At 47.6% G+C, this 16,341-nt stretch overlaps 2 protein-coding genes and 1 long non-coding RNA gene across 5 annotated transcripts; 1 reads left to right on the forward strand and 2 right to left on the reverse strand.

The window, feature by feature from the left end:
* Nucleotides 1–28: 28 nt before the first annotated feature.
* Nucleotides 29–14,179, forward strand: LOC129737440 (uncharacterized). Of its 2 annotated transcripts, none has more exons than XR_008735298.1 (4): nt 29–91; nt 2,673–2,773; nt 12,086–12,148; nt 13,548–14,179. It is a non-coding gene; the product is annotated as an uncharacterized LOC129737440 (long non-coding RNA). The 2 variants fall into 2 exon arrangements; XR_008735297.1 differs by lacking the exon at nt 29–91 and adding an exon at nt 619–811.
* Nucleotides 1,483–5,965, reverse strand: TMEM35A (transmembrane protein 35A). Its single transcript, XM_005439998.4, has 2 exons — nt 5,833–5,965; nt 1,483–3,030 (listed from the first exon to the last, which is right to left on the reverse strand). The coding sequence occupies exons 1-2, from the start codon at nt 5,950–5,952 to the stop codon at nt 2,644–2,646; spliced, it is 507 nt and encodes a 168-aa protein (XP_005440055.1). The 5' UTR covers nt 5,953–5,965; the 3' UTR covers nt 1,483–2,643.
* Nucleotides 5,896–16,178, reverse strand: TRMT2B (tRNA methyltransferase 2 homolog B). 2 transcript variants are annotated; one of them, XM_014280571.3, is made up of 12 exons: nt 15,361–16,178; nt 14,294–14,348; nt 13,686–13,805; nt 13,160–13,259; nt 12,060–12,130; nt 11,462–11,608; nt 11,227–11,321; nt 10,483–10,697; nt 10,253–10,354; nt 9,954–10,073; nt 8,837–8,936; nt 5,896–8,049 (listed from the first exon to the last, which is right to left on the reverse strand). In XM_014280571.3, the coding sequence occupies exons 1-12, from the start codon at nt 15,531–15,533 to the stop codon at nt 7,923–7,925; spliced, it is 1,425 nt and encodes a 474-aa protein (XP_014136046.2). In that variant the 5' UTR covers nt 15,534–16,178; the 3' UTR covers nt 5,896–7,922. The 2 variants fall into 2 exon arrangements, with proteins under 2 accessions (XP_014136046.2, XP_055583724.1); XM_055727749.1 differs by lacking the exon at nt 5,896–8,049 and having other exon boundaries at nt 9,905–10,073.
* Between the last annotated feature and the right edge of the window lie 163 nt (nt 16,179–16,341).

Raw genomic sequence — 16,341 nt, forward strand, 5'->3', positions numbered from 1 at the left:
GCGGCTCCGAGCATGCGCAGTGCCGCGGCGGGGGGCGCTGCCTGAGGCGCCTCGGGGGCGCCGGGCCCAAAGGGTCTAAAGGTGGGGTGAGGTGGGTGATTCGCCACCGCCCCTTCCGTCCCAGTTCCCTCGGGCAGGCAGGGGGCCAGGCAGGCCCTCGGGTGCCTCGGCTGCCCTGGGGAGCCCTCAGGGGGCGACAGCGCGGCCGGGCCCGGGGAGCCCTCAGGAGGCCTCGGGGCGACAGCGCGGCCTGGCCCGGGCGCCTCAGCTCTGACAGCCCGGCCGCCGCTGGTGGGGGGTGAAGTTGCAGGCTTGGAGATAAAATGAGGAAAGAAAAGCGCAGGGAGGGAGGAGAAAAGGAAGAGGAAATTAGAGTCGTGGTCTTAACGAAAGGACTAAATGAGTTCCTGGCACCTTGTCACCTCTAGCAAGCAAGGTTTGCAGATGCTGGGGGGAAATGATGGAAGTAACCCAGTATAGATAAATACAGAATTCTTGTTACCGGACTCCAAAAAGAGTCCTCTCTTCCTCTGTAGTAAAGAACATGTAGGCGCTATGGCAGATCAGATCGGTAATTCATACTGTTCCAAATATGAAAAGGGGGGACATTTTTCAGGATTCGCTTACAGTCTGAACTTTTTGCAGGCGTAAGGTTTGCTATGCAGAATATTTTAGATTTATTACTGTGGTATCTAGATGGGCTTTGGTGAAGAACATTACAGAAGACAAACAAAAATGCTTGCTTCGGAACGTTTTTGAGTTAGGTGCACACGTAAGGGGCAGCTGGCCAGAAGGTTGCAGCCATTCAGTTGTAAGTACTTCATGTAGGAATACACACCATGGTGTCGTTTTGAGTTTGTGTTTTTATTTGGGTTTGAATTAAAAAGTGATTAATAACTCCAGTCAGGGCATGATAGATGAAGTGTCTTTTGGGAAGTAAAGCAAATGCTACATCCATTTGGGATAACCTTGAGGTAGTCTGTAAAAATGAGAGGTTGTCTAATGAAAGTAGTCTGTTGGTAGTTCCCTTTGTTCAGGATGTACATCTGATAAGAAATAATTAGCCACTCTTTGGTGCTCTAGGATGAGGATTTTCCAGTATATTTGGGACTACATCTGTTTCAGCAGCAAACAACATAAAAAACCTGGATATACTGCATATGAACATCCATCATGGATTTTTATAGAGATACGCTACTGACGTTTTACTGGAGTTTTAATATCTTTTCTTGCTGCCACATTGTACTGAAGCAGAAATTTATCAGAGACTTATTTCATGTAAATGTTCAAACATCTCTTTTAGATGCCTGTGGTTATTAATATATAGCCCAGTAGTGTTCAGATGGCTTCCATCCTGCATCACTCTGTCTTTCTCTGAAATTCCCCTGACATGATTCTGCCCATTTTAGTTGTGGTATTTGAGCACAGGAAAAATATTTTCAGATGTGTCTCTCAAAAAAGAAACTTGTTTCTGTCAAGGTATTTTTCTCCAAATTTCAAAAAGTTTATTTTCATGAATAATTAAGAAAATAAGGAAAAACTGAAAACAGACAAACATCAAGAGAAACAAACTCAGAGGTAACACATGCTTCTTATGACACTCTGTAAGATTTCAGATACAACACACAGGGATTCAGGCTCTGGTAAAAGGACTTCCCCCAGCTCACCGAAGCTGTATGTGGGATGAACAATGAGGTACCTGGACACATTCAGACCCTCATCTATCAGCAATAACCAACAAGTCTATAAAGTTGCAGTAGTTGTGGAAAAAGGGATCTTTTTCTTGTAAGGAAAAAGGGATGATGCTAATTGCCAACAGCAGACAGATATTTTGGAGTTCTTTGGGCAGTTCTGCTCCCCATCCCCTCATCAGTGATCTTTACTCTGCCAAGAGAGGTAAAGAGATGCCATTGCCTCATGTGAAGCAAGCAAAAAATGACCATTATGAGGCCATTGCCCCAGTTTTGGAGCCTCTGCAACGAGTGGAAATTGAGGAAGATGCAAACAGTGCATCCCATATTTTCCCTGGATAACCAGTCCAAAGAAAGAACTGGGCAGAGAGGCAGCAAAGGCTAAGGAATCCCTCTCTCAAACACAGCGAGCAGCACTTTATGTTCCGTAGGGTCCTTTCCCTCCTTGACTATGGAAAAGGAAATGTAGATTCATGAATGGGGCTGCACAAGCCAGCATAGGGACGCTCCGGTTATGTCCTACCCAGCTGCTGTTGCCAAGGCTGCCATGTAGCAGAAGTGCATCCAGGCTAGGTTTCACCTGCCACGGGGCTTGGGGCTGATGCTCAGGGACTGCTCTCCCCACTGCAGCAGTGCCGAGCTTGCGTAACTACCTGCCCAAATCCTTGCCCATGATCTCAGGCTGGTTTTGCAGCTCCTGCTGCAGCCAGAGCTACTTCAGTCAGGCTGCTAACTGCCTCCAAGCTGTCCTGGTGAAAGCTAGCTTGTATTTTTCTATATTACAGGGCAGCAGCAAAGCAAGACTACAGTGTAGACATACCATGTGTCTCGCAGACCCCAAGTGCAACTTTATTTAGACAGACAAGAAATATAAATAGGTAAATAAAAAACAAATTTTCTGGGTGATTCTGGAGAGAGCTGCCTCGAGGGTCCGTATTTCTCACGCACTCAGCTAGGATACCTTCATTTTGCCTTTTTCAGGAGCTGCTTCATGGAGGAGTGGCTGCTCATCCCCATTCACTGACAGGATCCTCTTTTCTGGCGGCTGCTCCTCAGGCTGGCGGGCAATCAGCAGACGACAGGTAAGCAGGATCCCAAAGACTAGGGCATGGGCATAACGCTTGAGTGGATCCCCCACTAGCTGGTGGAAAAAGAGCACAGCCAGCACAAGGAGGAGGAGGAGAAAGTTGGCCACGTCTTTGGGGCGACCAGGCACCAGTGTCATGACAATGCCACACGCCACTTCTAGGGCACCAATGCTCTTGCGGAGAAGGATGGAGCTGACTCCCATCTTCTTTAGCATGGGAAGGGCCCGCACGTAGCTTTTGTACGCTCGTTTCTGAAATCAAGCAGTAATAGTGTAGAAGATCATAATGTGAGAAAGTAAAGGCAAAGGTGAATTCCATTGAAATAGATTGATGTGCAATATGACCTAAAGATGACTCAATCATCACAGACCCCTCTGGCACAATATTCAATCTGTATCCCTAAAGCTTCCACTGGAGGGATATTAACACCATCAGCGTGCAATTCCCCCTTTATGAGCTGTTGGCTACTCACTGGAAAACAGTTCTGCAACCTAGCACGCACCTTTGGAGCTAGGACCAGGCCAGGTGTACCTTCTCCTGAAATCTGAAGTTAGGATTGCTAGAATTAGCAATGCAGAACCATGTTGTTAAAAAAAAGGTACCTCTCTTAAAGAGTAGCTCATCCTTTATAATTAAGTAACACACCTAGTCCCTGCAGAGCCAAGGCACAGCAAGTAAAAACAGAAGCCTCTTTCTACCTCAAAGCAACTTACAGTATCCTAGCATTACGGGCAGTACAGCCTTAGCATGGTACTAGATGTCAAAACTAAGATTCACCAGCCCTATCCTGTGCTTAAATACCTTATGATCCTTTCTTTCCTCACATGAAAGCAAGCTGACATTTGACATCCTTTGCTGTCTGGTTTACGCTGGATTTAGAAGCATTGTAAGTTGCAAGACTGAGCCTCCTTACACGGCTGCCTCGTTTCAGGGAAGAAACCACCTCTCCTTACACACGTTCAAGTTCTTGCATTTGAATATCAAGTGCTCATGGGCTTATTGTTTTTGCTTGTTTTATCTTTTTCAAACAACTATTTCCTTTCCTTTATATTTTAATAAAACTCCTAGTTATTGGAGACACCGAAATTATTCCCACTTACACTTGAGATATCCGTGCAGATATTCTTGCTATTGTGTTCACTGCTTTCTAATCAGGGAAAGGGAAATGGAAGCCAAATCTCAGGTACAGTGTTGTTCAGCTCTCGCAGGTGCTGATCAGATTGTAGATTTACTTCCATGTGATTTTGGAAACCTGCACTACAGGCACACAGAACACCCCAGTTCTCTGCAAATTTTGCTGCTTCCTTCTAAGAGGAGCTGACACTTTACATGTGGTTAAAAAATATACAGCATTGTAATTTTTGCTATTAAATAACTAAAGATCTCACGACACAGTTACTCTAAGAGTACACATTGTAAAGATGCATTTTAAATCATTGGTGAATAAAACCTTTCCTTAGAGCAGAGTATTTTTAAACAGTTGTGAAAAACACAGCTTTTTAAAGAAATACACTATCAGCCTGTCCTAGAGTACTCTGGTATTTTAAGTAATAGACAAACTGTGTCTCTGTTTTTTGCTGAATGAAAAACTGCAAGTTTGGTGTTGCAGGTAGGTGACAGAGGTTCTCTATTTGCTGGGGTCAAGAAGCCATGCTTATTGATTGGCAAGATCAGGTTTTCACTGTCTCCATTACATGACAGACCACCCTGCCAGCAGCACAACAAAAGCATGAAAGCCTAACGAGCCATGAACATGTTACAATGTAGACTATTAAGAATTATGGTGCTGTGTAATACCCGAGTGCCTCTGCTTTCCCTTTGTGAAAACGGAGATCACTCCTACCTGTAGGCCTGGCTCTTGGTAAAACAAAAAGGGATAGAGAAGCAAAATATTTTACAGAGCAAGGATTTTGCAATGCCTCTAAGGTCTCAGTGCTTTTTTTCTGTCCCTTATGTAGCAGAACCTTAAGAACTTTGTTTTCTGGGCATTTTATCTCAGTCTTTTGCTCTTGAGTTACTCCTTGGTGATTCTTCTCTGTGAAATCCCTGTGCTGGGCTGCAGAAAAGGCGCTGCGATTCAGATGTTATTTGAGAGCTAAGGAAGAGCAGCTGGGCAGGTGGAGCAAAGGAAGAGAACAGAATGTGCTGGAAACTTCCAGCACTATTTTTTAGGGGCACAAAAATACCAATGCTTTTCAGCCACTGCAATAAATATAAGGGGGGGGTGGGGGGGTGGGGAGTGCGGCAGGAGAATAAACAAACATAGACAAGGAAGGAAAACGTGGCAGCCAGTCCCTCTCCTGCCTGCAGCTTGCAGCTGGCAGAACTGCAGCAGAGTTGGCCCTGGGCAGAGAAGAACACACACCAGCTCACCAGCTGAGAAACGCACACAGTGGCTTCTCCTTCCTCTCCTCACCTCTCTCCCATTAGGCAAGAGGAGAGGCTTATTTCCCAGGGTAAAGAGAGTAATAAAGTGGCAATAATATCATCTGCTGCCAGCTAAGAATTTCAAAGCATTTCATGGTCATGAAATAATCCCTGCACAAATCTGGTGAGGTAGGGACAGTCAGTGTCACTATCTTTGCTTTAAAGCATGGAATTTTGAGGATGATCACCTGGCTGCTAAAGCAGGCACCTGGTTTTCCTACTCCCAGTCCAGGGGGTATGTATTCCACCAGGGATCAGCTGTACCTGCCTACTACGTGTCTGGCAGTTCTTCGGACCTTGCTTTTCAGACATCCCCATCTTTCGCAGGCATCGGTGCTGTGCTACCCTGTTGTCCTCCTCCCCTCCCCCGTCCTTATCCACAAGGATGGGCTCAGACAGAGCCCAGGCAAGGGCTGCCAGGATATCCTTGGCACTGCGTATTATTTGTTTCTCTCCGTGTCCATCAAATAAAGAAACAGATAAGCTGCTTCCCTCACCCGCCCCGTTGCTCAGGGCTCCAGTGCAGTTACCCTCCATGTATCCCACTGCAAACACTGCGTCTGCCGCAAGGTTGAGGGCAGAGAGCCCTAATACGTCTCCTTTCGTGCTGCCACTGCCGTACTCACCATCTCATTGTAGGCATCTCTGCTGAGCCGAGGGGTCAGTTTGATGGTCCCCATAAAAACAAAGAAGAGCCCCAGGGCCACCGAGAGGGCGACAATGGTGATAGTCCTGGGAGATGCCATGGAGCCGCCAGGAACCGGTCCTGGGAACCGCTCCTAGTGAGGCCTTCTCGCTCTGGCTGCCAGCCCGGGCAGGAGGTAGTCAGTCACCATTGAAGGAGATGAGGAATAAAGCTGCAGAGGCAGCGAGGATGACAGCAGGAGGGGGATTCAGCCTCCTCCACTCAGCAACCTCCGGGTCCTAATGCCCTGCAGCCATAGCCAGGCAGCTCCAGCACCTGCCGAGTGATGGCCTTCCCACCGCTCCTACCATTAAGTCATCCTCTGTTTTCTTGCACATCCCACAAATTACCCACAGAAAGCAAAAACTGAGCCAGTCCTAGGGATGCAGGATAGCAGCTAAACGCATAGCGCAGTTGCTCACTAGTGAGAAAACGAGGACATGTTAGCAGAGTGCACAGGAGTAACCTGCTAGGGTGGAAAAGTGGTCAGAGGTCTCTTGTACAGAGGCAGGTTTCCTGATCCTCTGTTACTTTACGATTTAAAGTTATTCTCTCTCCCCCTCCAATTTGCAAAAAATTTCCTTTTGACAAAAGTGTAGCCAGGCTAAGCAGAAATCCATTCAGATCTCATAGTGAGCAGTCCAGGTATAATTATACAAAACAGAACTGCTAGAAAACTGCATCCCTCACTATAATCTGAAAACATGAGGCTGTTAACAGTGTGCAAAAATCTTACACTTGTGGGGTGGTACAAGAGTGACACATCCTGTACCTGTCAGGAATCCCTCCATCACCTCCCTTTCTGGTGCAGTAAGTCTCAAGTCCTAAACCCACATATTTTAAGCCCCCACAGCTTGAGAGCTGGTGGTTGTTATTATTCCAGGCTCAGGGTTCCTTAGGACTGGAGTTAAAAGTCTGAAAAATACAGGCAGCTCTCTGTTTCCTTGGGAGTTTATCAGCCTCGGTTCACCCAAATCAGACAGGGAATTCCTGTTTCGGCGGAAAGAGTAAAATTTAACAGCCTGACTGTAGAAATGTGTTTTGCTACTGGTCTGCCCTAGACAACCAAGATAAACCAAAATGTGACTTCAATACAACATAAAAAATAAAAGGACCCCTCAAAACAATGTGGAGTTCACAAAACACAAGGGAACTCTGCTCACTCATGCCTGCCTCCAAGTTGCAGCAGCTCTACCTTTTGAAGAGCTGGAGAAAACTTCACATAACATTGAGGGTCACAGCTTCCCAGTCAGTGAGCATGGCAGGACAGACACAAAACATAACAAATTTTTGAATTTTCTATTGCAGAGCAACCTGATAAGGAAATAACTTGCAGCTGCTGTCATTTTCACAGGGCACTTCGTGTTTAGGTATCACCAAGCATTAGTTGAGAAGGGGGAGGCAGGTGTGGAAGGAAAGACACCGAGATCTGTTTTCTCTTAATTTTGTTTTATAGAAAAATCTTTCTAATTGCCTCCAATTTATCCATGTGACTGATAGTGATTCAATATTAGTTTTGGAAGTTTAGACATGAAGTACTCCCCTGACCCCAAAAGTCAACGTTTTGCCAGCGAACCATGAGGATTTCTACTTCCTATGGTTTCTTGATATCAAGTTCACTCTGAACTTGAAAAACACCTGAAACATCCTTGAAGCAACCAGACAATTAATGGCACAGCAGTATTAGAAAACACAGTGGATTTTAGTACTTCATATTCACATGTTGATTGTGAAAACCCACAATACCAGGGAGAGGGTATTTTCCAGGCTGCTTTAACCAACAGACCAAGAAGTTTTGCAGGGGAGGGAAAGGGTGCTGAAATGCTACAAAGAACCTTTTCACCCCAGAAATCCAGGTGTTTCTATACAGAACAGTAGTTAGGACACCCAAATTAAGAGCAAAAGCAAAATTACTTATTTTTATACAGCTTTCAAGATAGTAAGTTAAAATCCTAACTACTTCAACTCCAGTGTTCGGGACAGTAGGAGGTCGCTTCCCAAGCTCTCAGAGCTGGCATACATGTCTCCTTGTCAGCGGGTGAACAGCAGCACCAGCTCACAATGAACAGTATGAGGAAACATGTCAAAAGGTACAGCCAACGTGGGGGCAAATGGCTCTCCTGCCAGCTTCTTCCCTGGGTCAGGTGGGCAGCACAGCCTGTGGAAAGCAAAGAGAGCATCCTTTAGACCAGTAGCAGAAGCCTTCCCACCGTTATTGGCAGCACAACAGCACAGAGGATGCACTAAAGAGGTACTGTGTGTTTCGCTAACATCTCTCAGAGTCTGCAGCAGACACAGGCTGAGGTCTGGAACCATCAATACTGAATCCCAAACCAGCACTGAAAACCTCACGGAAAAGCTGAAGAGCCAGTGGCAGGTTTAAGGCTCCCTTTCTCACAAGCCATCCCCGCTGAAAGACATCTTAGGACTTAGAAAATCAATCCTGTTTTGTGCTGCCTTCATTGGTTACCTGCAGACAGACTTATCACCTGCAAGTGGGCCTGCCCCAGATAAAGACTAAACCAATGACTAATCCCCTTCACTTCACTGGCTAGGGGCCAACCTTCCTGCAGTTAACCCAGTGGACTCTGTATCCCACAACCAATGGGCTGTTTTGTTGGGGAAGGATGCACAAAGCCATTATAGCACATTTGTGTTATTTTCTATTCCTTACTGATGTACTAAAGCATCCTGCTGGAACATAAACCCCAAAGAATACCCACTACCTTAAAGCAGCGAGTGCAGCTTGCAGATAAACCCAAAGTGAATGCAGAAGCATAAACCACTTCTCACCATGCACTGACTAGTCCTAGATCACACCTGAAGGACTCATCCAGTGAAATTCAGTTGTAACAAAAACCTTCCTAAGCCAAAGTCAGATATTTATATCCTTGTCTGGACATAACAGGGTCTGTCACTAGAAAGGAAGAAAGGAGAGTGCTCACTCAAGAAAGTTCCTCATGGCATCACCCTCTGGCTTGCAGGAGATGTAGAGTAGCCTTCGGATGGACTTGCAGTTTCGGATGGCTTGCACAACCCTGTAATCTGCAAAAAAAAGATACAGTGCTTTCCCAGTGACCCACCACCACTGTGAGCTCTCCAGAACACAATTGCACAGCAAGCATCACCGAACTGCACTGGACTGTCAAAAATACAGGGCGGGGGGGGGGGGGGGCGGGGGGCGGAAATATATTTTTCCATGTTCTGTCTCAGATGCAGGCTCTTAGAAGGCCAGAGATGCGACCCATGCTGCTAACAGCTCTGCTGATTTGGCAGGATAGAGCAGTGGGAGAAATCCCTCTGCTTCCCAGGGGGATGAAGGATGAGAGGAAAAATTATTACTTAGGCAAGCAGAGGCATGTAAAACCTTCCACACACTTATAAGACTGCATCAAGGCACCAGGATCAGCTTGAGACTTCCCAGTACACACTGGAGCAAGTCCAGTGAGATCACTAAGACAGTTAGAGGGCTGGGGCATGGCATACATGAGGAGAGTGTGAGGGATGGGGTTATTCAGCCTAGGGAGGAGAAGGTGAGCAGGGATCCATTTGCTGTCTTCAGGGGCCTCATGGGGGATTACAGAGAAGATGGACCCAGAGTCTTCTCAGAGGGGCACCAGAAGAGGATGAGTCAACAGAGGCACTGCAGCAAGGGGAAATTCTCATTAAATATATTGGGGATAACATTTTCAGCAGAGGGTATCCACCCTTGGACACATTCAAGCCTCAACTGGGCTTTACAGCCCTGTGCAACCCTACAGAACTCTGAAGTTGGCCTTGCTTTATTTGGGAGATTGCACCACAGACCTTCAGAGACTCCTCCTCTCCTAAATGATTCTGTGAGTTATGGAAGATGGAAAAGAGATTAGACCTATCTGCTTTAAAGAGAAAGCATGATAAAGGCACTGAAAACTGCAGACTCTAATAGATTTTAGCTGCTGTAAGCAACAAGGTAAGAAACTAGAGACTAAGCAAGCAAAGGTTTGGAACCAGCATAACAGGTCTCACAGAACTTTTTCAAAATTCTGTTTCAAGATGAAAATAAATAGCATATTCTCTCACGGAGCCCAGCCCGAGATGGGTTCACCACAGCAACAAGGGGTCGGGCATCCTCCCACGATGACAGGAGTTGTGGTAACACGGCCTCAGCCTTTCCACTGTGAAACTCACAGTTTGAAATTCCTGTGAAGCAAAAAGCAACCACGTGAATTGAGCAGTCAGTCTCACCAGATGTTAGGTATAACATGAAGTACCACCCTTTGCTGCATGGAGGTAACTTGTTGTGATCCTTCCACTCACTTCTGCTTCCAATTTTTCAGCAGTTAGTTTGAAACTTTCTGCCATGGTGAGTCTGAACTCACCATTGAATGCTGCATTCCACCTGGCGTCCTCTATTGCCTTCTCCACCACCTCAACACCAATAACCTTGGACACTTGGTGAGCCAGAGAGAGACCAATTGTGCCTGGAAACGAGGGAAATAAAAATACTCCATAGATTCATGCCAAAGAAAAAAGCCTTTAGATAGTGGGAATCATTTCTGGCATGCAAAGCACCAACCCTGGGAGCCAGGTTCATACAGCCACTGCTCACCCGTTCCACAGCAGATGTCGAGGAGGATGGTGTCCCCACTGGCCTGACTCAGCTCCCCAACCACCTGGTACAGAACTTCTGCTCCACCTGTGTTTACTTGGAAAAAGGCATCTGGAGAGATGCGAAACTTCAGGCCAAGCACTTCTTCAAAGATGTGCGGTTCTCCATGAAGGAGCTGGAAGGGGGACTGCTCATGGGAGCAGCGTGTCATGGTGCTAGCAGAACACACAAAAACCAGCTGTTAGGAGGCAGCTGATTTCCATTCCTGGGGTGTTCACGTGCAAGAGAGGATGGTTCTCCCCCCCACCAACATTTATTTCATTTGAGCCTTTCAACAGGATCAAAGAATTTTGATTCTTTGTAAAGGATCTGTAACTTGCACAGCCTAGAATTCATTAAAAGGATCAAAATGACTTCACAGAAGACAGCAGTCCTAGGGCTATTCCCCAGTTTTGCTGCTAATGTGATTTACTGCCTTGGGGAAGTCACTGTAGGGATTTTTTCCTTTAGTTTCCCAGGCTCATAACTCCCATGAGGTAAAGCCATAAGTGTATTCAAGTATTTAAAGTCTGGAAAAACAAAAGATGTGGCCATCTTAAAACCACGTCTGCAATAGGTATCCAAATATCTGTCACTCTCTGCAAGCACTCCCTGAACTGGTAGATTTGAATTTGATCAGAGAGGGGAAAGAAAAAAAAAAGAGGTGGCTTTGCTTCCACTGTTTCCCAGTGTCAAGACGTATACCTCTCTTGGAAATAAAGTGAAGTCAAGGCACAGGCTCTTCCAGGTCCACACGTGAAGAACTCCTTAAGCAGTGCTTTCTGAGTAGCCAGTGCCTCCTGTCAAGAGAGAGAAAGGAAAACCTGGCTGTTTGGATAATCTGGTTAGATGCCTCTCCCCAGCAATATACCCAGCGATCTCAGGTCAGCCAGATACCTGATACGCCTCTTGCTAGGGGCCCTGTCCCCCGCATGCTCACCTGGCCCAGCTCCTGGGGGTGGAAGGTGATGATAGCCATGGTGTGGCCACGGCTGGTGGTGCGTACCACAAGCTCCCGCCAGTGTCCGCCTTTGTGGAAGAGGATGCAAGGGTCCAGGGGGGAGCAACGGATGAACTCCTCATAGTACTGAGCAGAGGGGAAACAGCACTTGTAGTACAGTGAAGACAACTGCCCTGGTCTTAGTGTAACTCTGTGCACCCCAAGTGGGTGGCCCTCCCATCAGTATCGTCTGATTTTTTGATTTGATTTCAATACACTGAGTGAAGGCTCTTTCCAAGTTCTTTGAATACAAGACATTTTAATAATTTCAATTTCTGATTCTTATGTATTTTAATTGATTGGCAGGAATTCATTGTCACTTGATTAACTTTGGTTTTTGGGACAGTTTAGATGCTGCAACATTAACATGCAAATTTAAAAAAAATATTTATCCATCAACCAGAGTCAGGCCTGAAACTTTTCAGAACATGAAAATGGACTTGAAAACACAGCGTAACTAAAATGACAATGTTCTCCCAAATAAGAGTTATGGCAGTCCTTTTATCCCACAGTTCAGGTACAGACAGGACTTATTTGCCTGGGCTACTTGTTTGTGTTTTGCAGGTATGTTCTCCATGTGGTTGGCTCTCACACAGACAATATTTCTTGCTGGAGAGAGACAAACAGGTATTTAATTGTTTTGTTTCAAAGCACATAAACCACTGTAGCATCTGACATGATAAACTGCGAAGGGGCCTTCCCCCTGAATTCTCACACTGTACCAAAAAAAAAAAAAAAAAGAAAAAAGAAACGAATGAAAGAAAAAAAATGGTATCTAAGTGCCCCACTAAGACCTGTGATGTTCTGGGTACCCACAGTCTGCAGGACCTGCCAGAATTCCTTTTGTCAGTAATTACTGTCGCTAACTTTCATGAAGATGTTTGAGCTCTGGGAGCTTTTTAAATATGCTCTAGCAATTCCCAAAGGAGCCACTGCACTGTTCTTAAACTAAGGAAGCAGAGCAAGCTGTTTTTCTAACTAGAGAATAATGGTATGGGCTTATAGCAGCAAAGCAGTTTAGGTTGCCTGGAATACAGCACTCCCACGCTTCAGTTTGAATGCTAAACTTCTGCTGTCAGAGGTAAAATGCATCCATGGAATTATTTTTTTCAATGAGAAAAGTACACAGCAACCACCCCAGCGCCTCTTGCTATGGATGTGGACAAGCAAAAGCTAGTGTTGATGGTGTCAACAAGTTCACCACTCGCAGCTTGCAAGGAGCACATGCTCACATCTTTGTTGCACAAAACTAAACTGCCTCACATCCCAAATGCTCCAACCTTGCTCTGCTGCCTATGGACACACACCCCCTACCATGCTCTCCCTGCTCAGCACAGGCTCCTGGAGCATGCCAAAAAACACCGGTACAGCATAACTAAGATTAACAAAGCTAAATCCCAGAAGGGCTGCTACCACAGCTGTCATCCTTACTGCTGTATTCAGCAAATTAGAAGCTGGTGTTTCTTAAGAAGCTGATGAACTAAGATTTTAAAATTGCTGTCCCAGGGTTGGTGATGTTTCTGTTGGCATCTCCCAGGATTCAGGCTTCTAACTAGAGCAGAGGCTGCCAGAACAGAGCCTTGCCCCAACCCAGCCCATGCCAGCAGTTTTCTATCCAGCTCCTTGTCCTGCACTGACCTCTGCCAGTTCCCACATACAACCCCACGGTTTTGGGGTTCCCATCTGGTCCTCGGTTCACAGAGAAAGTAGATTTGTTTCGGTAGCCGTTAATGACGGGCTGAGGGAGAAAAGAAGGAAAATTAAAACTTTGGATGAACAGAAGAAATAATGGAAGAAAGGCAAAACCCAGTCTGGTTGTTCTGTTGGCAACATGGGAAGATACACATGTTGTACAAATGTACAATGTACAAAATGCAGAAACGGAACTTGTGCATGAGACCCTCAGTACTTCCCCTTGGGAAGAAATGGCTTTCTGACAGAATGGTGACAGGTTTATCAGGGAAGGCTTGGGAACAAAAAAGGATTCCTAATCACTGGGCTTTGTTTCACTCTCTGGCATTTACAGGCTGCAAAGCAGAAGCTAGCAAGGACTGCCACAGACACATTCTCTGCAACTAAATAATCCCCACCATGAGACTCTTGAGGAGTTGAGTGAGAGGCTGTTGGTGTCTCAAAGGGGACGACATTCCCATGAGATACTCACTGAAGGGACTATAGGCTGGAGAGGACAGCAGAGTCCACCAGGTTTCTGCACATCTATGCCCAGCTCCTCAAGACGAGACGCCAGTGTCTGCAAAATCTTCCTCTGGCTTTCATACTTCACCTGCAGAGGAGTCCTAAGCCAGAAACACTCTCAGAGGATCATATGATAGTGGGCAGGTCTTCATCACCCACCTCTAGGAAGGCCAGGAGGGAATACTGCAAGTGGGATATAGCCCCAGAGGAACTCTGCCTTTCTCATCACCGCAGCTGATACAATGGGGAGAGAGAGAAATCCTATGTTCATGGTCCTCAAGCACTGGTCTGGAGCACCTGGTCAAACCTGAAGCCCCAGTGAACCAGCTGGTCCACACTGGACAAGATCGCTGTGTGAGCACCCATCCTCTGTGCCGTTAGTGATCACACACACCACCCACGGGGAACCTCCCAGTTCTATCCTTCACAATGACTGAAGAATTAAAGCAGCAGTAAATTGGGTCTGAATTGTTTACAGCATTAAGCAACTAAGATGCTAGAAGCTGTTGCTCAAGGAGGATAGGAGGGACTGTTGGGGCAACATGACACAGAAAAGTCCATGTAAGCACATCTTACCTGCAGCTGCTCTTGATAGGGAAGTCTCCATAGCGGAGTCACCACATTTGCTAACCTGGAAAGCACAACATCATGGTCCTGCCCAGAGCTACTTGCCTCCTGATACTTATGGCATAATACCTCCACCAGCTGCTTCATGGGCAGGACTTTTCACCAGAGCTGGCTGTGAACATGCGAACTCCCTTTTTCTGTTAAAGGGATCAGGGAAGGAAAAAAAACCCAAAGTGCAGGCAGAGAACAGGAAAAAACAGAGATCATGTTGTAGCTTCAGATGGGCTCTGTTGCTTTCTCCCACTGAATCAGGCGCTTAGGCCACCCCTTGCTGCTCCAAGGACAGCCCAAGTCCCATTGTCCTGGAGTTTTCCCCTAAAAAAGCAAGATGCTTCTCTCATCATTCAGTGCATCCATCCCGCATCATCTACCTGCTCACATTTCCAGCCACATCTTTTTTGCTAATGCTTTACGGGATTAAATTCATGACAGTGAAATGCACAGTTTGTGTGTAGCAGGCAGGGAATTGCAGGCTGCCCACTCTCACTGACCCAGCCACCCACCCAGCAGCAGTTTAGAGATAAACCTTCGAACTTGCCATTACTTATATCTGAGGCAGGGCAAGCAAGACCAAAACACATAAAAGCCGATTAAAAAAAAAAAAGATAAGACAAAGTAAGGGGTGAGGTAGATGCGACTCAAGCCCTCGTAACTATCCCATCAACTACTGACTCACTGAGCCCATGGAGAACCTCATCCCACAGCTGGATAAGCTGCAGTTATTGCCTACTGGGATTTTTGGAGCTGCTTCCAAAGCAGCCAGTGCCAACTACTTTCAGGCACAGAACTCTATCTTTACGCTTGCTAGTACGGCAGCTGCTCTGCTCCTGATCCTTTCTTCTCAGACTTTTTCGTTTGACTTTTCCATTATTCCTATCCCCAGGCCAAGCACCACGGAAGCCAGCTGAGCCCTGGCTCTTCTATCCCTTCCGGGGAGAGCGAGGTGGAGGCCAATGAATGCCCCAACCCCCTGCTCTTAATTGCTTCAGTCGCTCGGTGCTTTGCAGGAGCCGTACCTCTGCTCCCAGGAGGAGGCTGGCAGGCTGCAGCCGTCCCTGGACTTTTTCTTCTCCTTCCACTCGGCTGCTGTCCTCTTCTCAGTCAGCAGGCTGCAGTGCCGGCAGCTCAGGAGACCGCTCCAAGGGTGGAGGTGCCAGCGCAGCAGCCTCAAGGCGCAGGACAGGGACATGGTGGCAGCAGCACGGCGAGCCCGCCGCCCCCCCCCGGCCGGCAGCAGCCGCACACACGGAGGCGGGCAGCCGGCGGCCGGCCCCGCTCCGGGAACAAACCCACTCCGCTTAAAAACACCCGCGGCCGGCGCGCCCCGGCGGGAGCCTTTCTGCTTCGCTCCGGTCTGCGGAGGGAACGGCCAACCACGCGGGGACGTCCCACCGCGGCCGCCGGCGAACGGGCCTGCAGGCCCTGCGCGGCCCCGGTCTCGCGTGAGGAGCGGCCCGCCCCGCCCACCTCCTTCCCGGGCCTCGCGGGGGGGGTCCGGGGGAAGCGATTCCGCCGCCCGCGCAGCGCTCACGGCTGGGGTGCCCCGGGTGCCTCTGCGCGGTGCCGAGCGCCGCCATGTGCTCCAGCGATGGCTGGGTGCACCAAGGGCAGCAGGTTCCTTTCTTTCTTTCCCACCTAACGAACTTGCCTTCTTTGCCTAAAGACGGGAAAAGCTCCCAAGAGGCAGAGGCGCCCCACAGCAGGCCGGAACGCCGGCTGAAGAGAACCGCGCAAGCAGCCCATTCCCAGAACTCATCCTTCTCCACCTCCGCTGTTCATTTCGCTCCTAACCGCCCTCAGCTGGAAGGGATTTGCCATCTTGCAGTCTCACGGTCTCAGTTCCCCAGGTGGCCACTGTCCTACAGAAAACAGTCAGGCCACAGCCACCGGTCCCCGGGCTACCCGGCTCCATTCGCCCGCCCAGAGCAGAATGTGCAGCCTCGCTTGGGCTGCAGCATCTTTTGCTTTCAGGAGAGGAAGAAGAAAAACCCAAAAAC

The sequence above is a fragment of the Falco cherrug genome, chromosome 15, assembly GCF_023634085.1.
Source record: "Falco cherrug isolate bFalChe1 chromosome 15, bFalChe1.pri, whole genome shotgun sequence".
NCBI lineage: Eukaryota > Metazoa > Chordata > Aves > Falconiformes > Falconidae > Falco > Falco cherrug.